This window comes from Mastomys coucha, unplaced genomic scaffold (genome assembly GCF_008632895.1).
Source record: "Mastomys coucha isolate ucsf_1 unplaced genomic scaffold, UCSF_Mcou_1 pScaffold15, whole genome shotgun sequence".
Lineage (NCBI taxonomy): Eukaryota > Metazoa > Chordata > Mammalia > Rodentia > Muridae > Mastomys > Mastomys coucha.
The window spans coordinates 167,320,957-167,348,639 of record NW_022196897.1 but is presented as its reverse complement, the minus strand read 5'-3'; the positions used below and the strand labels follow the sequence as shown (position 1 = coordinate 167,348,639).

Genomic DNA, 27,683 nt, shown 5'->3' with positions numbered 1-27,683 from the left:
AAGCCTCTCCCATCTCATAGCTGCTGCATCAGGCTGCGTGTCCCCCAGATATGAGTCATCCCTGGCAATAAGGCTGCTGACAGGCAGTGAGATTAAATGGCCATTGCTAACGTTGAAAGGGACTCAGCCAAGTGTCTCTGTCCAATTCTGTTGGGAGTCCCTAAGGCCACAGCTGAACCTCGGGCTTGGAATGCATCCTGGCAGTCCCCTGTGCTGCCCTTTAAGTTCCCCATCAAGTCCACAGGGCTCCAGAACATTCCTTCCAAAGGACACAAGGCTCAGAGTGGGTGTTTGAGCAGGAGGGTGTGTTTCCGCATGGGGACATAAAGGTACATCTTCCTTATGTGAAGAGGAAGCAGCCTCTGGGAAGCCTGTGGCCTCTGATGACATCTGTAGAGATCCAGGAAGGAACACTATATTTGGACAGCCTGCAGGTGGGGTGTAGACTCTTTTCTTGCACAGCCGCTTTAAAAATAGACACTTGTCCTGTTTTGATGGGCTTAACTTGTGCCATCTTCAAAGCAGCGAATGTAGAATCGGCACCTTCCAGGCTGCCTGAGTGGGCAGAATATGCAGTGGAATCAGCTCGGTCATGTCCCCTGAACACAAGAATCAAAGGCCTCGTGGTGATCTGCAAGCTGAAGTCAGGGAGGGGACAGCCCACCAGATGGCTGGCCGGCCAGCAGTGGATTCTTCCCGCGGGCCCCTGCACTTTCACCCCCTCAAATATTTCAACTGGTTCCTGGAATGGGGGTGTTTTTTAACTTTAAAGATAGCAGAAATTTCTCAAGGTCGTTGTCGTTGCTTCCATTCTCAATGAGATGGAAAAGCTTGTTGGTAGAGTATGTAAAATCCAGTACAGGTAATGACTCCAAGCTTGCCAGAGGTCTGTCAGACCTCCATCTAGAAACGTCAACCTGGCTCTGAAGAGTCTGGACCTACTCAGGGACATGAGGACCATACTGTGGACCCCAGGGCATCAGAAAGAGTCACAGAATAAACCGCACACAGCCCTCCCAAGTGCTCTTATCTGGCTTAAGCATTCCCGGGGACACGACCCTCTCCCTAAAGGGTGAGGGCACCTGGTTTGTCCCACTAAGGACACTCTTCCTCGTAATGGTGTCATCAAAGCCAGCTTTTTAAAAGCTGTAAGCACCATGAAAAGCAGCATCTTCCTGCCCAGCCCGAGTACAAGGCTGTCGGTGGACACAGCGTGCCTAGAGATACCTGTTCTGTGGGGACAAGTGGCTCCCTTTAGGATCCCTTCACATAGCCAGAAGCCTGAAGAATCAAGCCACAAAGATGTTCTAAAGGTGATGGTGCCAGAGGTCAGCAGAAAGATGAGCTGAGCAACGGGTCTTCTTAGCAGTGACAGACTCTCTTAGCTGCTGAGACCTAAGCTGCAGAGGAGTGACGGTGCCCAGAGAATCCCTGGCCTCTGACTTTGTCCCATCAGACTTGGGCTGGTTAGTGTCTGGGCACTGTGGGTGCCAGGAACCCAGGCTCACAAACTCCCAGGTTCAGAGGGTGGCATCCCTAGCCCAGTGTGAGCCCAAACGGGCTCACAAACAAGGTCTTAGTGCTTAGCCCATGCAAGTGCACAGACAGGCAGAGGCGTCTTACTTTGTTGATACTGCTGTGCTGGCTCTTACATTCTTCAGAGTTTGCCATATGTGGAATATATAAAATATTTCTGACCTCTCACCCTCCTTCCCATTTGCCAGGTCTGTGAGACTTTCAGTGAGTAAAGGTGCTTGCAATCAAGTCTAAGAGCCTATGACATAATGGAAAGCGATAACCAACTCCACAAAACTGTCCTCTGACCTTCCCATGTGCATATGCACACAAATAAATGTAATAGGAAAAAATTGAAACAAAGTCTCATTATGTATACTTGGCTGGCCTAGAACTCTCTGTGTAGACCAAGCTGACCTCAAACTCATGGAGATCCACCTGTATCTGCCTTCCAAGTGCTAGGATTAAAGGTGTGCACAGTCATGGTTACCCTTAAATATATATTTAATCATTTTTGCCTAATTTCAGATCTGGGTGTCTAAACAGACTAGCACTGCCCACATGTTGCCACAAGGTGGCACTACAGAGGATAATGACTGCATGGCCTCTGAATTGTCCAGCCTTTCCTCACAACCCTGTTCCCCATCCCCCACCTTGCACAAAGAATGCCAGGATGGGGAGGAGGTACTAATGGGGATTGGGAGAGGATCCCCAAAAGGCTCAAAGTTCTAGAGGAGGCTCAGGTCCTGGAAGTTAGGCTCAGTGAAGGCTGTGGTCCTGGGAAAGGAGCCTTACCAGGAGCTGGGGTACTGGGGTTCCAGTAGGAACTGAGGTCGTAGTTGAGGCTCGTAAGAGTTCAGAATCCTAAGAGGAGGTCTTAATGAAGTTAAGGCCCTAGAAGGGGGTCCTAAGGAAACTTAACATCTGGTGGGGTCACAGAGGAGACTGGGGGCCTAGAGGGGTCCCAGTGGGGATCCAGGTCCTTGAGGTTCCAGTAGGGGTTCAGATCCTGGTGAGAGTCTTACAATGGTTCTGGGTTTGGGGTTACTACCAAAACATGGGCTTTTCCTGGGATTATGTGTTAGAAGTTAACATATCACACACACACATACACACAAACACACACATCACACACTAACACACATAAGCATATACATAGAGTCCCACACACTTACATATAACCTCACACACAAGCACATACACACAGCCTCACACACCTACATCACACACAAACACACTCACACACACTCAAACACACACACAAGCATACATACACAGCCCTATATACTCACACATAGACTCACACACATACACAAGCATACACAACCCACACACTCACACATAGCCTCACACACATACACACACAGACTCACTCACACACACACACACAAACACACACTCACTCTCTCACATGCACTCACTCAAATGCATACACAAGCATAAACATACACACACACACACATACACACACACACCATAAGTTCTCACAACCACAGTTTCAGACTCCTCTTCTGATTAGGAGAATGTAAATTGGCAGTCAAAGCCTGTACACTTGACTGACCCGCCCCTCTGCTGAGGCCAGCCCTGGAAGCCCAATCACTGGAAAAACAGGGTCAGTTGTGCATAGGATGAGACATTCTGGGCCCAGCCCTTCAGTGGGGTGAGTGCCGATCCTATTGCAGGGAAGGCAGGGGATAGGAGGGAGGTTGACAAGAGCTTAAGCTGCCCTGGGCTCAGAGCTGTTCCCGCCTCACCTCAACTAGGTTGGGTAGCAAGAAACAGAATGGAGAGGCACAGGATGTCTGTGTCGGCTGCTTCTAGGACCAGAGAAGAGAACTTCCCACAGACACCAGCCCTCTACTCAAGTAGGATGCAGCCCAGTGGCTACTTCCTCTGTGAAGTCTCCTTAGAATCACATGATCACACCCCACCAGGGCCACCTTCTTCCAGGTTAGCATAAGGCATTCTTGGGACATGGTCACTTGAGACAGCATCAGCCTTTGTGGGCAGCTTTATTTAGGCTGAGGGTGAATGGGGTCTCTCTGAGAGGTAGGGAGATCCTGACTGCTAAGCCTGGAGTGGGCAAGGGTCACCAAACCATAAGGACTAAGAGAGAATGAGACTCGGAATGGGAGTCCAGATCCCAAAAGAAGAGATACTAGAAGAGAAAAAAAGCTTTGGATCAGACAGGGAGTTAGTTAGCCTGGAGCTGCTGGCAGCTGTCACCCTGGGGAGGGGTGGCAGCAACATAGGGGTAAATATAGCAGGTTGGAAAGGTGGGGTCATGTGATTATGCTTCCACACGGATGCCTAGAGCCAGCCATGCCTGAAACCTTGTTCTCTCACAATAGTGTGGACTCTAGTCATGATCCCTACAGCTGGATGCCCAGAAGAAAGGTACATGTTGTTCTGACTGGGGATCAAACCGCAGAGGAAGCAGAGTTCCTAAGGGAAAGGGCTGCTCCCACTCTGCACATAAGCCCTGGCCTGGCTCCTCACCATTGTTAAAAAAGAAAGAACCAAGATATGTTTGTAGAGGTGCGGTATGGTGAGGTGGAAGGGGGGTGCCTCTGTGGGCCCAGGCTGAGACGCTAACCCTAACCCTAACCCTTCTCCCTGAGGTTCCATATAGTATGGAATAGAGTTTATTTAGGGCATGGGGAGGGGAGCTGAGGAGGGAGGAGAGAGAGAAGGTAGGAGAGGCTGGCTAGGAACACATGGAGAGAGAAGGGGTAGGAGAACTCAAGAGAAGGGACAGAGGTAAGAGAGTAGGAGAGCAAGAGAGGAAGAGAGGGAGGAGGGAGCAAGCAGCCCCTTTTATAGTGAGCCTGACTGTTGCCAGGTAACTGTGGGGGAGAGCCTAGAAGAAATGCTAACAACCATCCCATAGTTCACACTCTGCTGTACTCTGCTTCCTGGGAGATGAGGGTTTGTGTGTAGACCTTTCCTTTGACCTGTGCATCTGGAGAAGCTAACACCAGAACACCTGCTCATCTTGCCCTGTGTCGGGGAAGGGCTGGGTTGCCCTGTGTCTACCTCCCGGGGACACCCTGACTTTACAACGCAAATTCGGTCCAGCAAACTTGCTCCTTTTCAATACCATTAATGTTTGTTTTGAAATTGCAGCCCAAGCAAGCTTTTAGAGTCCTATAATGCTTTTCTCTACTTTTTCTAGGCGTTTGCATTTCATCTCAGCCAAGTGCAGAATTATCTGTGGGGCAGTATGGGACCCACGGGAGAGAATCATTAGCAGACACAGTTACACTCCCAGTGCATCTCCAGGCATGCGTATCTCCTTAGATGCTGCAGGCGGGCGTCTCAGGCTCTGGGTGCTGCAGCCAGGCTGTGATTGCCAGGGATCAGCACAGTAGCACTGATGGGCAGGACCATGCAAGCAGCCTCCTGACCAGTCTCTTTCTGCATAATGAGAATAGGTAATGAGCCCAGTTGTCTCCTTCACAGATCTTGAGGGGATCTGGCTCTCTGCCCCCTGTCAGACTTATGGTCCCTGCCATGTGCTCCCTCATGCTTTCCTCATCAGCCCCTCTCCTTCTCAGGCTCTGATGTAGCAAGAAATGGAAGATTGGCGGCCAATGGGGGGGTGAAGGGAAGAGGAGGAGAATCCAGACAGGCATCAGATATCCCCAAGCTCAGCTGCCCGAGTTTTTCACACAGATAAAAGAACACCATGCCCATCACTCCACACTTCATGTTCCCAGTGGGCAGGCATCTGATCTCTCTCTCTCTCTGCAGCCAGATAGTGACAAGCCAGTTCTGCCAATGAGGACCTGGATAGCTGCCTCACTGCAGGCTGACTTCCTCCACTGGGAAACACCAGGAAACTAGGTCACTGAGTTCCTGGCTTGGAGCTGTCTGTCCAGAGGTCACACTGCCACACTGTTCACTGGGTGCTGAGTAGGCTCCCTTGGGACCCTCTTCCCAAGTCCCACACCAGCGGAGGGAGAAGTGAGTAAATCCTAAGCCAGTCGACCAGGAGTTTAGACAAGAGCCACCCTCATCACAGGCCAGAGCCCAGAAGGCAGCTTAGTCCTCACAGGGATGTGTCCTGCAGGGTGGTGAGTGATTGGTGGTGGATCCTGATGTTCTGGGATGGCACTTCAAAAAGGTCTCAACAAATCTGCCTCCAGAAACATGACATCAAAGTCAGCCTGCAGCCCAAAGCAGCTAGGGTGCAAAGGAAAGTAATCTGAGGACGGGGTTGGGGAGATGCTTAGCAAGGTGCTAGATCTGCAAACATAAGACCTGAGTTCAATCTACAGATCCAGAAGAAAGGGCCAGGCATGGCGTTACACTTGTAAGCCCTGTGCTGCAAAGGCACAGGGAATCCCAGGACTTGCTAGCTAGACAGCCTTGCCAAACTGGTGAGTTCCAGACCAACTAGAGATCCTCTCAAGGTCACACACACACACACACACACACACACAGCAAACCTGCTAGCCTAACACACTAACACAGTTCTGTATCCAAGAAAAACATCCCCACAGATACAACAAATAAAGACATTTTTAGACAAAGTAACCAAGCTATAGGCTGAGAGAAATTATCACCAGCCTGTGCTGAGGAAGCAACCACACCATTCAGGAGGAAGGAAAACAATACCAGATGGGTCTACACAGAGAATGAAGAGCCAGATTCAGAAAATATCAAGTAATTCAAAAGGTTGCCTTGTGAGTTTTGTTTGTTTTATTTTTGAGACAAGCTGTGTAGCTCTGACTAACCTGGAACTTGCTGTGTAAACCAGACTGGCTTTGAACTTATAGTAGTCACCTCTCTCTTACAGATTAAGAGAGACCTATGGATCCAGACCACATGGGTCTGACCTCTTCCTGAACTCTGTCTTCCTGTGTCTGATGCATCCTTACTGGCACAGACCCTCTGGCTTTGTAACTGAGGGACACCCTGATTACATTAGCCATCACATGAGCCATGTTTTGGCCTTTCCTTGTCCTCTTCCACATTGAGAAGCATCTCTAAAACACCCTGAGAGCTCATTAACTCAGGGAGGTCAGGGAGAGAGGGTCCCACCTTCACCACCTGCTAGCTGTCTCTGCTGCTCCTGGGGGCTCAGAGCCTACAATCTGGTCCCAACAACAAAGCGACCAAGACACCCAAGTACTGGGCTCTTGCTGCCTAAAAACCTTACCCTTATGTGGGTGTGGTGGCACATGCCTTTAATCTCAGCACTTGGGAAGCAGAGACAGGAGGATCTCTGTGAGTTTGAAGCCAGCCTGGTCTACAGACTGAGTTCTAGGACATCCAGGGCTACAAAGAACAAAAACAAAAAACAAAGCAAAACAAATGAACGATAGTAAAAACAACAACAATAACAACAACAAAATAAGATAAAATAAAACCTCACCTGTAACTGGACAGAACACCACAAGATCAGGGGCATACTGCCCCCTGGAGCCCAGAATAGGAACTTACCAAATCTGCAACATCAGCTTCCCCAAATGCTTCTAGAAGGATCAAAATCTGTTCTTGGACAGCAGAGAGAGACTTGGGCAGAGCTCACTGAGATTCCAGAGATCTACAGTCCCTCCCAGATAAAGCCACTACTTCTACCTTCTAAGATGCTCAACAGGGGATTAAGGCCCAGCTTACCTTCTGAGGGTGCTCTCAATTCTTGCTTAGGACCCTGGAATAAAGGGGTGGAACATTCACCCCTTTTCATTCCAAGAGCCTGCTTGGAACAGAGCCATGTTGGACGACCAGGGCTGGGAAAGGGACTACAGTACAGGAACCATCATCCAGCTCACGAGAGAGGAGTGGTAAGGGCCTTTCTCTAATGCACACCAGGAACCGGTTGTGCGGTTGTGCGGGGATGTGGTCTGGTCTGCCTTAGCAGGATGACTTCATCGTTTGTGAGGAAAACTATAGGGTAAGCAGCTGGGAGAGTGCTGGCCTCTTCCTGTAGAATCCACCTTGGACTTAAGGTTGTCACACTCACAGCTTTGGGGGTCAGGATCAAAAGAGAGGCTCAGGGGACAGTTTGACTGCTCCTTAGATTATGGGCTGGCCTCGACTTCTGGCCACAACAAGATGAGAATTGCACTGGATCAGAGGCCAGGAAGGGCTCTGAAGATCCTCCCTCCAGGAGGGAACTGTGAGCCAGGCCTGCCTTCATGGCCTCTTCAACAGACAAGCTTCTACTGAAGGCTCGGGGGGGGGGGGGGGGGGGGGGGGGGGGGGGGGGGGGGGGAAGGGGTGCAGAGGTAGACTTTTCTTTCTTACTTTTTTTCTTTTTTTTCTTTTATCATATTTTTTAAAATTTATAAAATATTGTAACAATAAAAATGAGTATTATAAAGGTTGTTTGTTATAAAACAACAATCAATTGAACAGTCTTATGTAGATGCTCATCTATAGCAATACTGAAAATACATGTTTTTCTCAATATAAATTTTAAATAACTCCAAACATATTAACTGTATGATATTTTAAAATAATATATCACTATTAGTTTTTTTTAATGAACATAAATAAAGTCTTTTTGTTTGTTTGTTTTGTTTTTAGTAGAGCTTAAAATCTTGGCTCTTACTGTGGTACACACCCAAAATAAGAACAATTTTTAGACATTGGATTTCATTGTAATAAGGCTGTACTTCAATGACCCTCACATCACCAAAGGATGTTACCTCCATCGTAGCTAAGCTGAGAGTTGACAGTTCTGCTACTCCAAGGAATGAATTGTAGACACGATTTTTGGATACAGATTTCTTGCTATGGTCAAGGCTATTTGACTTGAGAGTTTGTCTTCATTCTCAGCCCACAGGGAGCAGGTTACATTCATTTAAGAAATGGTGTGTGTATTAAGATGGTCTATCCATGAAATAATTTATCAACTGTTTTAATAAACAATGGTTCTGCTTGGAGGGTGGCACAGACATTAGGTGAGGGTAAGAATCTGTGATGATTTTAAAAAGCATTCATCTCAGAGAAAGAGTAACTTATAAAGTCCTCTTCTTCACAATTGACACAATAATTATAAATATCAAGCAAAGCATTCATTTTTACTCTTTGTTGTTCTCTTACAAGCCACCTCCCAAATTAATTGTCTATGTTTCTTTTGGTTATATAAATAATTTTGAAATATGTAAGCTGTTCTGAAAACCATGGTATAGTGTAAAAACATCAAATAAACAATCCTATTAATAGAGAGGCTGAGATAGGAGAAGCATGATTTCAAGACCATTATGTTGTACACAGCAAGACACTGTCACATATAAACAAGCAGAAAGTATATATGGATTGTACAATATTGAACCTATTTCTCCAATTACCAAATTAGAGAGACCACTGGATGACAGCCAACAAATTTCTAATTCCTCATATTTTTGAATTTCAATCGATTAGGATATGTCAGTAATATTAATTTTCACATTAAGAGATATTAAGGAAAAGTGATTGTTACTTCCTGTTATTTTTGTTGTTAGAGGTGGAATTATGTTTGTGTGGGTTTGTTGAAAGATTACTTTCTTGCTTCTTCTAGGGTGTAGTTTTCCATCTATTATCTTTTGTAGGGCTGATTTTGTGGAAAGATATTATGTAAATTTGGTTTTGTCATGGAATATCTTGTTTTCTCTGTCTATGGTAATTGAGAGTTTTACTGGGTATAGTAGCCTGGGCTGGCATTTGTGTTCTCTTAGGGTCTGTATGACACCTGCCCAGGATCTTCTAGCTTTTACAGTCTCTGGTTAGAAGCCTGGTGTAATTCTGATAGGCTGAGGCAGGCATTTCTATTACTGTGATAAAACACCACAACCAAGGAAACTTCTGGAAGAAAGGGTTTATTTGGCAGGGATAATAGCACATGGTGGTGGAATAGCGGTGTCATGTGGCTGGAGCAGCAGCTGAGAGTTCACATCTCAAACCACAAACAGGCAGCAGAGGGGTTGTACTGGAAATGAACATGTCTTTTGAAACCCCCAAGCCTGACTCTAGTGACAGGCTTCCTCCAGCAAGACCACACCTCCTACGCCTCCTCTGTTTGAGGGCAACTAACTGCAGAGCAAGTATTCATGTGCCCTAGACTTATGTGGGACATCCTATTAAATAGCCAACCCACTCATCCAGAATTGATCCTGGTCTGTTTGCTGTATGGGGCAAGTGGTCACAGGCCAACAAAGGTACAGGGATGAACAGGAAGGCACCACTAAATGGGACAAGGCAGAAAGGAAGCTCACAAGCACAACAGGAGTTCAAGAACTAAGACAGGAATGAAGACTGAATAGTGTGACAGAAAAGTCCAGAGTCCTGGGGTTTCAAAAGCACCAGAAGCCAGTAAGCAGAGATGGCGGGGGATGGGGTGGGGTGTGCTGTCAGGATGAGGCTGCCTAGCAAACTAAAGACACATGTGGAAGGGTATACACAAGTGTTTCCCCATAAACTGGGGCCTGGAAATGTCAGGGTGAGAAGAGCCAGCCTGGGCCCATTATAAGCAAAGCCAAAGACCCAGAGGCACACTGGTGTCAAAGGTTAGAAACCACTTCCAATCACCCATCACTGGATACAGAAGGAGCAATGGGAACCCAGTTGCCTTTCTACTGGGCAACAGTGTGCAGCTGAGAGGTGCCTCTGCTCAGGAAAGCCCAGAGACAAGTGGACATCAAACTCCCCACTCAACAGAGCACAGCAAGCGCTAAGAGCACAAAGAGCTAGATACTTTGTCTGCACTCCCCCGACAGGGTAAGAGGTTGAGGCTAACTGCACTCTTGAGATGGCTATTCCTAGTGGTCGACCTCAGTACATCTGAAATGAACTACAATTCAGAAATGGAGAGCACATCTGTGATCCAGATCTTGAGTTATAGTAGCCATGAAAAGCTTAGGCCCAGGCGAAGTAATACATACTTTTAATCCCAGGAGATTGAGGCAAGCAGATCTCTGAGTTCAAGGCCTGCCTGGGACAAAGCAAGTCCCAGATCCAGGCTTGGTGGTACACACCTTTAATCTGGGCCACACCTTCTGCTGGAGACCTACATAAGGACATTGGAAGAAGGAAGACTCACTCTTCTTTGCCTGCCTGCACTTACTTGCCAGCACATCTGTTGAAACTCACTTCTACAGAAGACCAGCTGAAACACCTAACCTCGTGGGACTGAGCAACTACTAGATTCACAAATAGAGCACTCAGCATATAATGAAACATCCAGGCAATGTGGGGAACAGTGCAAATGGTAGCATCAGAAACCACAGGCCAGACGTATACAAACTGGCTTGGGTCGGGCTGCACAGTGTTTGAGGGAGACGACAAGACTGAGACCTTCAGTAGAGACCTGCAAAGCCAAATGAAAGTTTCTAGCACAGAATACAAATTACAGATCTAATAACACCTTTACGGGCAAATTCACCTGAGGAAAGACTCTGCGAACTAGCAACCAGAAAGAAGAAAATACTGAGAGTGAATGACGGATGGGGCAAAGAGGAACTCAGAGGAGAGACAGAGGGATTCCAGAAGAAAGATCATAGCCCATGTAGCTAGAACCCAGAAGAAACAAGAGAACATGGGGTTAATAAAACACTTAAGAGATGGGTGGTGGTGATTATGTCTTAGTCCCAGCACTTGAGAGACAGAGGCAGGCAGATTTCTATGAGCTCAAGGCCAGCCTTGTCTACATAGTGAGTTCCAGGACAGCCAGGGCTACACAGAGAAACCCTGTCTTGGAAAAACAAACAAACAACAACAACAACAATTAAATAAGTAGTGTCAACAAGATTTTCCAAAACTAATCAAAGTCAAAAGCAACAAGATGTGAATTCAAGAAGCTCACAAGCCTAAAAGGGACAGGCAGGCAGGCAGACAGGAAGGAAGAAAGGAAATAAGGAAGGAAGGAGGGAAGGGAGGGAGGGAGAGAGGAAAGGAGGGAGGGAAGAAAGGAAGGAAGGAAGGAAGGAAGGAAGGGAAGGAAGGAGGGAGGGAGGGAGAGAGGGAGGGAGGGAAGGAGGGAGGAAGGGAGGGAGGGAGGGAAGGAGGGAGGGAGGAAGGAAGAGAAAGCCTTTCCAGGCTCACACATGCACATATGAAGGGTCTAGAAACTAGCACTCAGAACCCACCCAATAGGAAGCCAGGCAAATCAAGAATCAACTCTCCTAGTGCACCAGACTGCCGTGGTCACAGTCTGATGACCATGTCCTCCCCCAGGCTAGAGAGTCAGACAAGCCCCAGGACCTATATAACCTACTAGGAAAAATAGCCAAGGGCAGGGCAGAAGAAGCTGCCTTTCACTGGCAAACTGCTGCAGGCTCTGCAGGGGGCAGGCTAAAATAGACCATGCTTTCCAAAGTATGACCTTCCTAGTTCCACTTAAATCTTCACAATAAACACAGGAGAGATGTCCCCTTGTGCTCTAGGCACACACCACAGCAAGCAGAAAAGAAGAAAAACGAACAAAGATGGATTAACATATACAGACATCATGATGCAATCAGGAATCTGGCCAATGAACATGCAGAGGAACCCTGCACTGTACAAATACAGTATCCTATAAAAAGATAAGCTAGATATGTAGAAGTGTGTATTCTGTAACTGACCAGAGATGGAGGGAACATAAGGAGGTTATGGTTGCACAGCACTAGGTATAGCATACTAATAATACATATATATCTGTGTGTATATATATATATAGTCATACTATTCTATAGTAAACATATGAAGCAATGATACAAATGTACAAAACATTTATAGAATCTGATCCCATGGGATAGAGATCAGAAACACACTGCTGGAACACAGGGGGTTGTAGGTAACAGTGTCCTTCCGAAGATGGGCAATACCAAGAGTGAGCCTCATGTAGCCATAGTTCCATTCATATGCCATATCAACATAGGCCATCAATAAAAGCAAATGGCTCCCACTAATACAGACCACTGGGTAACTGTAGGATGGAGTTGGCACACCCGTAACACTGTAATTCCTCATCAGTTTTTCTACAATTGAAACTGCCCTGAAAAGAATAAAATGTTTTAAAATTTTCTATTGAATGTATACATGCTGGGCCTAAAGCACATCCTAACAAAAACAAGTCAAGTAATTTATTAATGTCTTCAAAGAATAGATTCTCAGACTAACTTCCACGCCTACAGCAGAAGAGCTTCGGGATGGGGCTCTGTTTTGACTTGTTATCTATTGTGCTAATTAACATGTTTTGTTTTAATTACATTTAAGGCTCTCTCAGAGTCTAGTGGATAAACATGTAAGAAATATGAAGTTAAGTTGGGCATGGAAGCATTATAATCCCAGCACTCAGGAAGCTGAGGCTGGAATATCAGCTCTCAGGAGGCTGAGGCCGGAATATCAGTTCTCAGCCAGTCTAGATAACAGAGTGGGACCGGGTCTCAAACGGGCGGGATACTTAGGACTTGGATAGAATATCTTGCTTGGATGCAAGTGGCTCATCTCTAACATCATACACACACTCTTTGCGGTTTAAACACAAGGCATATTTTCCGAAATTAACCACACATTGGAGTAAAGGAAGTCTCAATTCCATTCAATAAAATTACCATTCTGAGAGCCGTGCTCACTGACCACAGGGTGATTAAATTGGAAACGAGCAAGAATGGAAACCACACATACACTCGGGGGCCTGTGTGTTTATCCAAGATTTCCACGGTGAGGTCTGCTAAGGTCGTGCTGGGGGGTGCAGACCAGTGGTGTGCTCAGAGAGAAGCAGGGGCTGTGGCTGTGAGATCAGAGGCCTGAATCTATCACTGTTCTCCGTTCTCTGCAAGCAAGGGTCCGAGGGAGCTTGTCCTTTGAGGCAGGGGAAGTGTCCAAAAGGCCCCCAGGAGGAGAAGAAACAACTTTGCTCAACTCTGGGAGGCAAAGGGTGCTTACTGCTGAGCCCCAGCTGCTGTAACCAGGGTCAGCACTGCCTACCCACATCTGCCTGGTGGGTAGAGACATGAGGGAGAATGTTATTCTCATGGAGTAAGAACTCTATCTTCTGGGAAAGAGGAGTGCTGAAATATGGGGAAAACAGGTAGAAGCTGCTACAGAGTAACTACATCAGGACTGAAGCCAAACCCCTGCGTTTCCTCTCTCACAACCCCGGGGAGCAGCTCTAGAGAACACTCCTCAGCTAAGCAATGCAGAGCAGAAATCCACAAGCCCAGCACGGAGACTGAGTCAGCAGTGCAGGCCTGGGATGGGAGGGGTGAGAATGCCAGTAGGAGAATCTAGTAGGATGAAGTAGTGGCTGTCCTGAGGTTAGTAAGGGTGAAGGCTGTGTACCCCAGAATATAGCTTCTGCATGTCTTTGGACTGAATGTTCTAGATGAACGAGTTGCACATTGTACAAATTATGTCTTGATAAACTTGTTTAAAACACAGCTATAATGTTATGTATTACATGTGTGTGTGTGGTATGAATGAGCATGTATGTGTGTGTATGAGTGTGAGAGAGAGCATGTGTGTTGTATAAGCATGTGTGTATGTGAGCATGTATGTGTGAGCATGTGTGTTGTGTAAGCATGTGTGTGTGCGTGTGTGTGTGTGTGTGTGTGTGTGTGTGTGTGTGTGTGTGAGCACCTGTATGGAGGTCAGACGACAACTTTCAGGACTCCGTTCTCTTTCTCGTATGGGTTCTAGGGATTGAACTCTGGTGATCAGGCTTATGAAGCGATCTTGCCAACCCTAAAAACATAAATAAAACATAGGACACTTCCTCATCACCTTGGAAAAGGCTAGCAGATGCTCTTGTGGGGGAAGGAAGAATGAAGGGAAAGGGATGAGGCCTTGTTGATTCTGGTGCACGGATGTCCTTTGTGGAGCTTCTAACAAGAATCTGGGGGAAAACCAGGACATAAAGGCAAGACTTTTCCATGTTCCCTGTGGTGGTGTGAATAAGAATGGGTTCACATATTTGAACGCTTAGTCATCAGGGAGTGTTCAGAAAGATTAGGAGGCATGGCTTTGTTGGAGTGGGCGTGGCCTTGTTGGAGGAAGTCTGTTCTGGGGATAGGCTTTGAGGCTTCAAACGCCCAAACCAGGCCCTGTGTTTTCTTCTTACTGCCTGTGGATCCAGATAGAGAACTCTCAGCTGCTTCTCCAGCACTATTTCTGCCTGTGTGCCTTCTTGCTTTCCGTCATGATGGTAATAGACTAAACTTCTGAAACTCCAATTAAATGTTGATCTTTATAAGAGTTGGTGTGGTCATGGCATCTCTTCACAGTAATAGAACAGCGACTAAAACAGTCCCCCGTAGGAAGTGAAGTCCATGCCCCGGAAGAATTTGAGGGTATGGACTGGTGCCACCCAGAAGCACTTGGGAAATCTGCATGAGACAGGAGTCACAAGGTTCCCTCATATGAGATAACTGAATTACCCAGAGGAGGCCACAGCCCATCACCTGACATCCAAACAGTGGGGGTGGAGTCTCATCCAAAATCTCACATCCATTTTAGTCTCAAAGAAAAGCCAGACCATGCCTACTCTGAGTTAGGATGGGGCTGTCCTGGTTCCAGTCCCATGAACTATCCTAAACCCATGATGTGGTTTACAGAGAGGACCCACATCTGTAATGGGAACGTATAAATTGTTGGTGCGGAGCCCCATGCCCTCCCTGCCTTGGCGGATGAGAGGCAGAAAGAGCGCTGCCTTCTCAACTGTGGTCCTATTCGGCCCTGGGATGTCTACAGCACCCATCTCCAACAAAGCAACCCTTTGGATGAGGGTGGTGGTAAACCTGGGGTTTCTCCACTTCCCACATGAAACCGATCTGGGAAGAGCTTGAAAAGTTGCTTATGCAATCTCTTTATCATCCAGCAGGTGGCAGTGTGGTACTGCAAAACCCTGCCTCTGAAGCTCTCCTATGGCAAGTTGGTTTGTGGTTTGTTGGTTTTGACAGGATCTCACATGTATCTCTAGGCTGTCCTGAAACCCTCTATGGAGACCAGGCTGGCCTTGAACTTAGAGACCCACTTGCCTCTGTTTCACAAGTGCTGGGATTAAAGGCAAGTGCCACCACACCCAGCCATCTTTCCTATTACAAATAGGTGGCTGGCTACCATGCCCGTTCCTAACTTAACCCTTCAGAGCGGTGATGGGTGCAACCGAATGTTCTCAACTAACTAGACCTCTCAATTTCTTTTTCATCTCTGTGATAAACACTCTGGCAAAAAGCAACTTACGAAAGGAAGGGTTTTAGTTCATGATTCAAGGTACAGTCCATTGTGTGTGAAAATCAAGGTGGCAGGAGCTTGAAGCAGATGACCACATCATATGCACTGCCAGAATAGGAGAGCAGTTGATGCTTATATCACTCTCTTCATTTCATACAGCCCAGGATCCCACCCCAGGGCACAGTGGACCTGCATTCTCAGCTCTACCATCACGACCAAGATTTCCCTTACAGAAATACTCAAAGTTCTACCTCCCAGGCAATTATAGATTCTGTCAAACAGACAACTAACATTAATCTTCTAACTGGAGGACATCTGCTCTCCTGCCTGGGCAGTTTAGAAAGCTCAAAGTCTATCCCCCATAGACCCGGGTCGTAGCTTTAATGCAAGTCAATGGGCAGTCATTGTTAAAGCGAAGCTTGAAGACCTACCTCCTCCATGGTGGTGGCCTAGAGTTTAGTGCACCCTGCTGACACCCCACTCATAACATTTCAACTTTCTCACAATATCCACTCAACATCACCCAAGAGTCTCCCATTCAGCATGACCACAGAGGTTGTCCTCTGTCCACAGGCTGAGACCTGGATCCATGCAAACAGTGCTCTCTGCCTAGCCTCCCACGCGGCTTTGGTCAGACCCTGGAAGCTCTACTGGACTGGAGCAGACAAGGGCAAGGTTGTCCTCTTCCTTCCCGCCTATGGAGCTGTGGCCACAGGGGCAGTGTTAAAAATACTCCAAGATGTCTCCCTGGAGGCCAGCCTCCCTGTCATCCAAGGACACAGACTCCCCTGAACAGCTTCAGGGGCTGTGCTACTAGTGTGTGCCTCTCCATCTCTGCACCCCAGCGGCCCCCACTACTCTTCTTACCCCTTCCGGTTGCCTGAAGTGAACCACAGCCTCAAAATCGCAGTGGGGTCTTCACCAACTCCCACCCATACCGCCATCAGCCTGGGGACAAGTACTTGGGAAAGGACTCACAGAGACACCTCATCCTTTGGGCCAGGATGTCCTTCTAGGCGATGCCTGCCCTCCACAATATGGTTACAATATGGCCATATGGTGAAATAGTTCTGGGCAGTCAAGAAGCTGTTGTCTGGTTTCTTTCTTCTCCAGGCCCAGAGCAAAGCCTGATATTCCTTAAGCACACATGTGTTTGTTATCTTTGTTCTTATATACTGGTAATGACATAGAGCCCCCCGGAACCTTCCAGAAAACACATGGCTCTCACCCACTCAGTTCACAAATGTGCCTCCGGCATCTATGTACTCTTAGAGAGTGCCAACACTTGAGTAATTTCTTTTTGGTGAAACTCGAAGAACAGAGAGGCTAATGGACTCTGCCAAGGTCATACAGCATGGCTTCATGAAGGTTTCTGCCTTGTGTTGGAAGCCAGGGTGACCCGATCTCTTACCACAGTGAAGAGAATCCACCTCTTGCTGAAACCACAGAGCCCTTGGCAAGTTCACATCTTGGGGGGCTTCTTGAAAAGGACTTAGCCCCTCAGCAACCTTCACGTTTGGGGCTTTAGTTATCAAATACAAAGGGCCAGCCTGCAGCCAGCAGCTCCTCATGTTCTTTAGGTAGAAAGGGAGCGCTCAGCAATAGGTGGTACCAGAAACTCAACTTGCTCTGCCTTTCCTAACCTCAGAGAGTTTGAGCCCCCAGTAAAGCAGAGACTTTGGCTCCGCGGTTCCCACACCAAGAAAGACGAGCCAGCCCCTAGCACAAGCCCTGCTCCTGAGAGTGTAACACAGGAATCAGACACTCAGAAGCAGCAGAGCACGGGAAGCACCAGGATCTAGGCTACCTGCTATGTGGGGAGGGGTCTGGGCTGGGACTGAAGCATGGGCAGATGAAGTCAACCCCAGTTCCTCACTTACAAGAAGGAACCCGGACGCTTCTACAGCAACCTCTGCTCCGCCCTCACTCCCCAGCCAAAACTGAGAAAATCCATCATACTCTTCCCCACAGGACAAGACTAGGAATTCTTCACCTCAGAAGTCGAGGGAAACTTCTGTCTGTCGAAGCAAAAGGTTTCAGCCCAAACACGGGAGCCACACTGGGATACATCTGTCAGGAGAACTTGGTGTTGAGGCGACAGACAGAAGGGACCTACGATCTGACGCCTACAGGAAGAAGATATAATTAAACTCGCAAGGCCGGGCCCGGAGACATGGAGAAGAACCCGGCTGGGAGCTCCCGCTCAGCGCTCAACTCCTGCGGTTGGGGACCCAGAACAAGGCAAGACTGAAGCCAGTACCGGGGCTGGAGCTTTGGGAAGGTGACCCCGTAGGAAACAAGAGATGGCAGTTGCAGCGCCAAGAAGCAGCAAAGCGCTCTCTGGTCCCGCGGCTCCCATCTTCAGGCCTGTGAGTCCGCAAAGAGGGTGGAGCAGGGCTGGGAAGGTGCGGGCATCAGGTCCCCTCCGATTGGACGGCGTGAAGTCCCAGCGGGAGGCTCAGCAGCTTAAAATCGAAGCCAATTCAAGTGGGAGGTAGAGAGGCCCCGGCCGGCCACGCGCCTTGGTGAGGAGGCGCGGGAGGGGTGGCCGGCCGGAGAGGCCACGCGCAGGCCCAGGGACTGGCAGACAGCTGGACAGGTGGACGCGCCCGCAGGGCGGAAAGTCGCACTGCCGTAGCGGGCTCCAGGCGTCATGGCCGAGCTCAAGTCGCTGTCGGGGGACTCGTACCTGGCGCTGAGCCACAGCTACACGGCGACCGGCCACGCCTACACTGCGGCGCGCGGACCGGAGACGACACGCGGCTTCGGTGCATCGGGTCCGGGTGGCGACCTCCCCGCGGCTCCTGCTTCTCGCGTCCCCGCCGCGACGGTCGAGAGCAGCGGCGAGCAGAGCGGCGACGAGGACGAAGCCTTCGAGAGGCGGCGGCGGCGACGAGGGTCCGGGGTTGCGGTGGACGCACGGCGGCGGCCCCGGGAGCAGCGCTCGCTGAGGCTCAGCATCAATGCGCGCGAGCGGCGACGCATGCACGACCTGAACGACGCGCTGGACGGGCTGCGCGCAGTCATCCCCTACGCGCACAGCCCGTCGGTGCGCAAGCTCTCCAAGATCGCCACGCTTCTGCTGGCCAAGAACTACATCCTCATGCAGGCGCAGGCCCTGGAAGAGATGAGGCGCTTGGTGGCATACCTCAACCAAGGCCAGGGCCTCGCGGCGCCGGTGGCCGCTACGCCTCTGACGCCCTTTGGCCAGGCAGCGGTTTACCCGTTCTCAGCGGGCGCCGCGCTCGGGCCCTGCCCAGACAAGTGTGCCACCTTCTCAGGATCGCCCTCAGCACTTTGCAAACACTGCGGCGAGAAGCCCTGAGGGCGCCAAGCCCCTCTGCAGCCGCCATTCTATTTAGACTGTCCCCTGTCTTCGCTGGCAAGACCCTATGAGAAAGCCCAGGACTCCGCTTACAGAACTGTTGGGTGCAGAATGCGAAGTCCGTCCTGGCAGAGCAACAGACTTGGCGCTGGACTCTAGACCCCGCCGCATCCACGGAGCTATCTCAGCTAAAAGAAGGCCACGGGAGGGAACAGGTAGTGGCTGGTCCCACATCTGACAGGTGACTCTGCCCAAGGTTCAGGAGCGCAGGCACAGAGCATCGCGCTTGACCACATCCTAGCACTGGGGATCGTCCTCTGCCCCAGTCCCTTCGAAACCAACTTGCAGGGCCTTGCTCCAACTAGACCTGTTCCTCAGAACGGGTGTGGCCCCTCACTTCGGGCCTCTGTCGGTTCCAACACTCCAGGCCGGGTCGATGAGCAAGATTCCGCTATAGTCCTTTGGAGAGGACGTAGAGGCAGACGCAGGAACAACCCAAGAGGTGAGGTTTACAACATTTCCCAAGTCTGAGCTTATTCTATTAACATTCTTGCCTGCCCAGAGGCTCAGGAAATCCAAGCCGCCCTCAAAAGTCTGTGGAAATATCCCTAAATAAGCCTGGACCGCCAGCGCCTGCCTCCTGTGGGCTGAGCTGGGCGTTCTGCTTGTCCCAAGGGTACTAGTGGAGCCCTCACAACCTGCTCAGGGGCTACTTGATCCTGAAGGGTCAGCCGAGGAGTCCAGTCTAGCTCCAGAAGCAACCAAGGCCCTCTGCGCCAGTTCCGGAATTTCTGGAGGAAGCCGGTGAGTACCTGGCTCTGGACTGAATGGGAACTTGTCGCTCACAAAATCGGACCACACAGCCCAGAATCCTGCCACTATACCTAGCCTGAGCCTTAGCCCGCGAGTCCCAGATGATGCCTGGTTTTCGCTCTGCGGTCCTCAGCAGCTTCCGCCTTCATTTACCCAATTTTCTTGGCTTTCGTTGACGCAAAGCAAATCCGGAGAGGGCCGCTGCTCAGCAAAGCGCCTGTCTATAGCGCTTAACTTTAATTAATGCATTGGAAACGGCCCTTTTGTATTTGCGAAATGACGTGTGTGATTAAGTCTTATTCATAAAGACGTATGCATAATACTGGTTTCTGCTAATTTCTATTTTTCATTTCTTAAATATCTTTCCCCTCCCCTAAACTAATCTACTTTGCACATTTCAAAACAGATTGCTTTTCAAGTTCACTTAAGATGAACAGGGAAAACTGGAAACTCAAGTGTTGTTAGCTGTGGGGTCATTACCCACTATTATCTTTAAAAGTCCTTTATTTATATTTAGACCAGGGGTAGTGTGCAGAATAAAGTACTTAAACCTTATTTTATAAAAACAATATGATTAAATTTTAATATCAAATTAAGTGTACATCTATGACTTGATTTATAATCTCAATCTTCAGACAATGATACTGGTTTGGGATCCTTCTTCTAGGGCCCCAAGAAATGTCTGAGATTTTAAAATGGATCCATATGCCATTAAGAGTTCATAGGAAAAATGTGTAGGAGTGTTGGGTGGAGACCCACAGGTGATCCCATCCTGCAGGAAACAGAGACAAGAGGATGCGAATTCTGAGACCAGCCTGAGCAGCACAGCGAGACCCTCTCAGGAAAAGAAAAAGATTAACTTTGTAATAAAATAGGGGGAAGAAAAAGTCCTTTCACTAGAATGAAAGCAGTTTTTAAAGAGCTGGGTGTGGTTCATGCCCCAGCCTCAACACTGGACATGGAAATGGGAAAATGGTTTCAATTCTAGGTCAACCTGAACTAGATTAAGACTAAACAAAACAATAACAGCAACTCCCTCCCTCACAAAAAAAAAAAAAAAAAAAAAAAAAAAAAAAAAAAAGCCTCAAAAATAACTCTTTTACTATTTTACTAATAGAAATCTCTCCGGTTAGTAATCTTAAATAAAAGTTCAAATTAAATCAGAACATTTTGAAATTGCAAGCTGTTCTCCAAAACACTGGCACAATGTTAACTTGGATGAGTGAGCAAGGTGGGGTTTTCCAATGGGAAACTCCACAGCTTTCTCAATTGTCCCCATTAATAAAGCATCCTGGGTTTGCACAGCAAGCTTCCCATTCTGAGGCCACACTCCACAGCCTTGCACTGGACAGCAGAATTCAGCCAGCAAAGGTGCCTGTTGTTAAGTGCTGCTCTTTGGAAGCAGCTCATGCCGGCTCTCGTTGGTTTTTTGGGTGTTTGTTTGTTTGTTTTTGCCCTGGGAATAAAGGGTTAAGCTCCTGTGGGTGAGAATCACTGTGAGTCTTTAGAGGAAGCGCTTCATTTACAGCTGGGATTTGAACTAGCATGCCTCCTCCTCTTCCTCCTTCTTGTTCAGAGCCCATTGTCTAGTTTTTTGGTTTTGGCGGGTGGGGGTGGGGAATTTGGCTTTGGTTCTGTTTTGGTTTTTTTAGGAAAGTAAATGTAGCTGTAGTAAAGTGTCCCCAGGACTGGGCTCTTCCTTCCAATGCACTGCACACAGAGGACGTGAGTGGTGTGTGATGCTTACATTTTTCTAGTGGGCTGCATAATGACAGTGAACAGAAACGGCGACATCATTTTTATTGGCAGTTTATGTCTCCACATGCCACCCTGACAGCCTTCAAGTTGCCCTCTTGCTCACAGAGGACACTTTTATTCCAGCTTGCTGCATTTCAGGGCTCATGGCCACAGTGGCCTTGGCACAGCCCCACTCTGTGAATATATAGAGCACCGAGATGACTTTCCTTCTCTTTGTCTAATAGCTACCAGGAAATGTCATCAGTTTGGGGAGCAGATTCTAGAGCCATGCAAATAGACACTGCTTTGTCCCTTTTCTCTTTCAATGAGTCTCCATCTAAGATGCTAGGGCTGGGCCAGTGAAGAGAAGAACGCTGTCAGCTGTCTGTCAAGAGAAGGGATAGACAATGCCCACTGAGTCTCTGGTCCCATGTCCTCCGGCTTCACACTGACTGACCACACCCAGACCAGGGGAAACCACCATCAAACAAGACCAAAAGCTGGTGAGAACCCTGGGTCCCTCCCAGGTGGGGAGCTTGACTTAGTGTTGCCTTCCTCTGCTGACCACATGAATGAAGTCCTCAGCCTTGCTGATTGCTAGCTGAGTAACTCAAAGAGGTGGATTTGCTCTAGCTGAGAAGGTCCTGATGAAGTCCAGCTTACAGGAGCTTGGCTGGCATGGGCCCAGTGGCTCTGTAGGAATCCACTCACCAACTGCCATGTCCATTCCTGGATGCCTGCTGCTGGCCTGCTACTTGCCTGGGCTTCCAGTTTGCTAAGCAGGTCAGGAAACGTAAGGGGACTTGATTTAAGGGTCAGGAGACTTATCTTCATATTACCTTCTTTCTTAAAAACACACAGACCAATCTCTCAAGTTTCCACCCTTTGTGGTTCCTATAACTGAAACACTGCAGGCACCGAGCTACACATTGACAAATTATTTGCTGAGGGTTCTATCCACACCCTGGGTTTGTGACATGCAGTTCCTATAAAACTCAATATTCTGCATACCCAAAGGCATTTGTTTCTCCTGAGTTAAGAAATATACTGGCCTAAAACATACACACATATGCACACACACATGCATGCATGTGCATGCGTGCGTGCACACTCCCCTGCCCCCCAAAGCCAGGCTGTAGGGGCAGCCAGCAATTCCAAATGCTACTGAAAGCCCAACTCCAGCCCTAGGAAAGTAGAGGTGCCCAAGGCACCCCCTTCCAGCCCCTCCAACCTTCTACAACTCTCCTGGATCTTCTATGCTCTCCTTCCACACAGGTTGACTTCTAGGAGTTTCATTTTGATAGTTCCATCTCAAAGTTGAATTTATACCATCACTCATGCAGATTAATCCAATCAGGGGGAACCAAGTAGAAGTGCCTAGCTTGGATGAAAATATTAACTGGAGAGACTTTTAAATATATTTTTATTGATTATTTGGGAATTTCACAAGAAGAGACTTTTTAAAAAACACTTAGTTTATCTTTAATTATGTGCATCTTTGTGTGGGTATGTGCACATAAATGCAGATGCCCTCAGAGACCAGAAGTATTGGATCCTCCAAGAGGTAAAGTTCCAGGTAGTTATAAGTTGCCTGCTGTGGGCTCTGGGAACTGAACTTAGAACCTCTGAAAGAGCAGCCAGTATCCTTAATCTTTAAGCCATCTCTCCAGCCTCAAGGAATACTTTTAGAAAACATTTTTAGTTTTCCTTACTTTGTATGGGAGTGTGTGAGTGTGCACACACGCACGCACACACACATACACACACACACACACACACACACACACACACACACACACACACACACACACACAGAGGCCAGCAGACCACTCTCAATGAGTCAGTTCTTTCCTTTTACCATATGGGCCCAGGGTCAAACTCAAGTCATCACCTTGGTAGCAGGTGCCTTTGCTGCTAAGCCATCATGCCAGCACAAGAGGCACTTATTCACAAAGGACATGCACTGTTGTTCTAAAAGGGTATAAGAAATAAAATAAATAAATAAATAGAAAACTGTCATCTCAGTCCCAAAGCCACTTGGGCCACACCGTCTGTTCTGACAAAGGAAGGAATCAGGAACACAATTGCTGAGCGGACGCTCCTAAACCCCGGGTTAATCCGGTAGAGAATGATGACAGCAATTTTATAATGTAAATTTGTTTGTGATCTGTTTTTAGTCTTTATTCCCTTCTGAAAGGGATATAGAGGGATTTGCAGTGTATTAAACCATTTCTCTAACAATTGCCTCTTTGTAACCAGCCACTGTGTCCCAACAAGTCTATTCTGGAAAATTGGAAAGTTATAACATGAATGTAAATGCACCCCCAGAGAACAAGTGTTGCCATGAGCACAGAGAGGTTCAAAGGGTTAGCCAACCGACCGTCAAAGCCATCACTGTCCTTACAGTCAAAGCGACTCAGGTTGGTGCTTTTCCAGCCTGGAGTGCCCTGGGGTTATTTACTTATGTCATGTAGAAAAGCTGGTTTTGAGTGGCTACCAGAAAGAAGGGTGATAGTTGTGGGGTACATGTGTGGAAAGGGGGTCTCTGAGCAGGCCAGCATTGCCCTATGTCACGATTTCTGTTCTCCAAGATTACACCTTTATACCTCTGGGGCTCAAGCCACTTCTGGGGCTCAAGCAGGCAGTCTGCATTTTGGGGAGGCACTGTCATCACAATGCATTGCTGAGCTGGGCGAGGCCTCTGTACCCCAAGACTCCTCTCAGGTCACTGGCATGCCCGCCCCACCATGGGCTGGTGTCTTTAGTTAGGGTTTCTATTGCTGTGAAGAGACACCGTGACCACAGCAATTCTTATAAAAGGAAAACATTTCATTGAGGCTGGCTTACAGTTTCAGAGGCTTAGTTCATTATCTTCATGGCAGGAAGCACTGGGGCATGCAGGCAGACATGGTGCTGAAGAGGGAGCTGAGAGTTCTACATCTGGATCCACAAGCAACAGAAGAAAACTGCCACACTGGCCTGGCCTAAGCATGTAAGACCTCAAAGCCCACCCTGAGTGACATACTAACAAAGTAGACCCATTCCTCCTAATAGTGCCACTAATGGAGCCGAGCATTCAAACACTTGAGTATATTGGAGCTGTTCCTATTCAAACCACCACAGCTGCTAATGTAGAGGCTCAGAATAATAGGCAGCACATCAGAGAGCATCAGCCTCATGCATCGTTGCAGCCAGTTTCTACATCTGAGCCCCTCTTTGTCCAAAGCAATGGACCCACAATTGCCACCCTCCCGAAGCCTCTTTATTTAGCCTGATATGAGGCTTGTCTCTCTAGTTCCACAAAAACACTTTCACTGTCCTGAAGAGGGCTTTCCCAAACAAGATGTTTGGCCAAATGCTAAGACGTATATGAGATATACGGTATTCTTGGTAGCCACAAGGCACCTGATGGGGTATATTGTTGATGCTGTCATCTGTTGCCAGCACAGGCTTGCATCATCCGCAGCTGTGCCCAACTCTATTAGCTCCTTCCTGTTTCCTAAATTCTCATAGTACTGATGTTCTAAGACCTCTGGAAGCAAATGGTCTCTGTGCTTCACACACAGGAAAAATTCTATTTTATGCAACCCCAGTAGACCCTGAGGCAGCAAGTGGTTCTCAGTCTGCCTTGGCCTGTACTATGGTCTGACAAGGGTCAGAGTCAGCTCCAGAGGAGCACTGCATGACCTGCCTGTCTGATTGTTATGGTGTGGGTGGGAATGAGGACTCCAAAGTCCACAGACTTCCTAGCTATTCTTTATGTAGAGCAGGGGATGCTGTCCGTGAGATGCACACTCAAACTGTGAACAGCAAATGCACTGTCCATGAGCCAGTTAGTGCCAAGGGACTGCAGCAACAGGCTGCTGCAGCAGGATTGTTGGGATAAATGCACATCTCAGGTGGCCTTTGGACACCAGTGTGTCCTCACACACTGCATGGAGGATGCTAGCACATCAGCACTTCCAAATGAGGCAATGTTAATTCAGAGTTTTCCAGTCTGTTCTTCCACCTTGGTGACTCGAGAGCAGAGGGAGGAGAAACATTACCCAGAAAGGACAAAATCTGATCCCAGAGGACCTGTATCCAGAGCAGAGTCCTGTCCATGTCCATTCCCGGGAACTGCGAGGGCTCACCACTCAAGCTTCCTCTCTGAACCTCACCACTACCAGCTGCAGCCAGTTTGGGAAAAAACATGGGTCCTGCCAACACCCGTGCCTCTGTGTGGGTAGTCTTTTCCTCTAACCATAAAGGAAGAAGTACTCTGTAAAGTTTTCCATGTGCATGTTGGGGCTTCATTCCCTGTTTACTGCCCACAGATGATGTGCTAATGGATACGGTGTTGAAAAGGCCTGGTTGCCCTGGACAGGAAACCCTGATTGGTAAAGAACAACTGGCCAGCTGTATACTCAGTCCTGTCTGGGACTCTGAGCATCCAGTGAGCTGAGACTGGAGCAGCTGGATTCTGAACACTATTGAATGTATATATGTAAAGCATATACATAGGCCCATGCTACATGTACACATGCACTTACGTGTTTCATGTGTTTGGGTTATGACAGCATGTGTATTGTGTTATGTGCATTCCTGTGTGCTATGGCATGCCTATGTGTACATATGTGTATGTGTACTTGTGGAGATATATACAACTTTCTCCCCCATCAAGGCTCCTGAGTTCTAGGTGCCAGTCTTGAAGTAGAACATTCCCAGTTCTTCAGGATCTCCATACCACCTTCAGATCTCATCTGACTCTGAGAGACCCCTGGTTGTCCAGCTGTGCAAAGGGCAGAAGGGGACCTTTCTATCAGGGCCATGTGTGGCTAGGTGGCTTTTGGTTTGAAAGGCTGTGGCACCTGCTCATTAGCATTGGTAGGCATGCTTTCAGCACTAAAGGGGACAAGGACACAGCACATAATTTCTTATTGGAAAATGACTATGCTGACAAATGACAGGGACAGACAGACTCCAAGGATATCAACCTTCTTAGGAAACCTCACTGTAGCTTGTAGTCCTCTGAACACAACCATAAAGTGAACAGGCCCACAAAGAGGATGATGGCTTTCAACTGCCCCTATCCTGCACTTCTGCCTACCACAAAGGTGGACTAAGAGTCCACCCCCACTCCCACCCAGTATTGTAAGCTCTGTTCTCAGACACTGTCCCCAGAGACCAGCCTTGAGATAGGCATTTGGACCTCCCCTTAATCCCATCTGGGCTCTCACCCTCCTCTGTGGAGTGACAGTGAGAAGGCCTTTGTGCTGAGGGTCAGTAGGACAGTAGCATTCTCCAGGTCCTTGTAGGCACCCACTCAAGCTCATTCATTGTCCAGGCATCTGAGAGTCCTGTGGCTTCTGACAAGACTTCAGTGGCATATTCAGGACCTGGGCTCTCACTGAAAGAATACTTGTGGCCAGCGAACAAAAGGTTATTGTTCTGAAAGGCCTGAAGGTGGAAGAAGGCACAGATGCTCTTCTGAGGAGCAGATCAGCTTCTGTGATATGACTCTTTCCTTTTTTTTTTCTCTAAACTGATTTATTTTATGCCTATGGGTGTTTTGGCCAATGATATCAGAAGAGGGTGTCATATCCTCTGGAGCTGGAGGAACATTCATTTGTGAGCTGTCTTCACGTGGATGCTGAAACTCAGATCTGGGTCCTCTGGAAGAGAAGCAAGTGTTCTTTCTTTCTCTTTTTATCATGGTAAAATATGCCTAATAAATATCACTTATACTTTTTTGTGCAGGACTAGGGATAAACATGGGTCTTGTGAATGCTAAATGAGCATTCTGCCACTGAGCTATACCCCAGCCCAGTTTTACTCACTTTTAGGTGTCTCATCCAACATTAAAGATGTTCACAACATCAGTCAACCCCCATCTATCTCCAAAACATTTACAAAGCTCACAATTTTACTCTTGAGCCACAGTTATTGTCTTAGTTAGGGTTCCTACTGCTGTGACAAGACACCATGACCACAGCAACTCTTATAAAGGAAAATATTTAATTGGGGCTGGCTTACAGTTCAGAGGTTTAGTCCATTGTCATCATGGTGGGAAGTATGGTGGCGTGCAGGCAGACATGGTGTTGGAGAGGTAGTTGAGATTTCTACATCTTGATCTGCAGGCAGCTGGAAGAGACAGTGAGCCACTGGG

General features: G+C 48.0%; 1 protein-coding gene across 1 annotated transcript; it reads left to right on the top strand.

The window, feature by feature from the left end:
* The first annotated feature begins 18,162 nt into the window (after positions 1-18,162).
* Positions 18,163-20,120, top strand: Bhlhe23 (basic helix-loop-helix family member e23). The gene has a single exon (XM_031373793.1). It carries the CDS (start codon positions 18,314-18,316, stop codon positions 18,983-18,985), a length of 672 nt encoding a protein of 223 aa, XP_031229653.1. The 5' UTR covers positions 18,163-18,313; the 3' UTR covers positions 18,986-20,120.
* The last annotated feature ends 7,563 nt before the right edge of the window (positions 20,121-27,683 follow it).

Coding starts and splice junctions, on each gene's coding strand:
- Bhlhe23 (XM_031373793.1), top strand. CDS start 18,314: ATGGCCGAGCTCAAGTCGCTGTCGGGGGACTCGTACCTGGCGCTGAGC.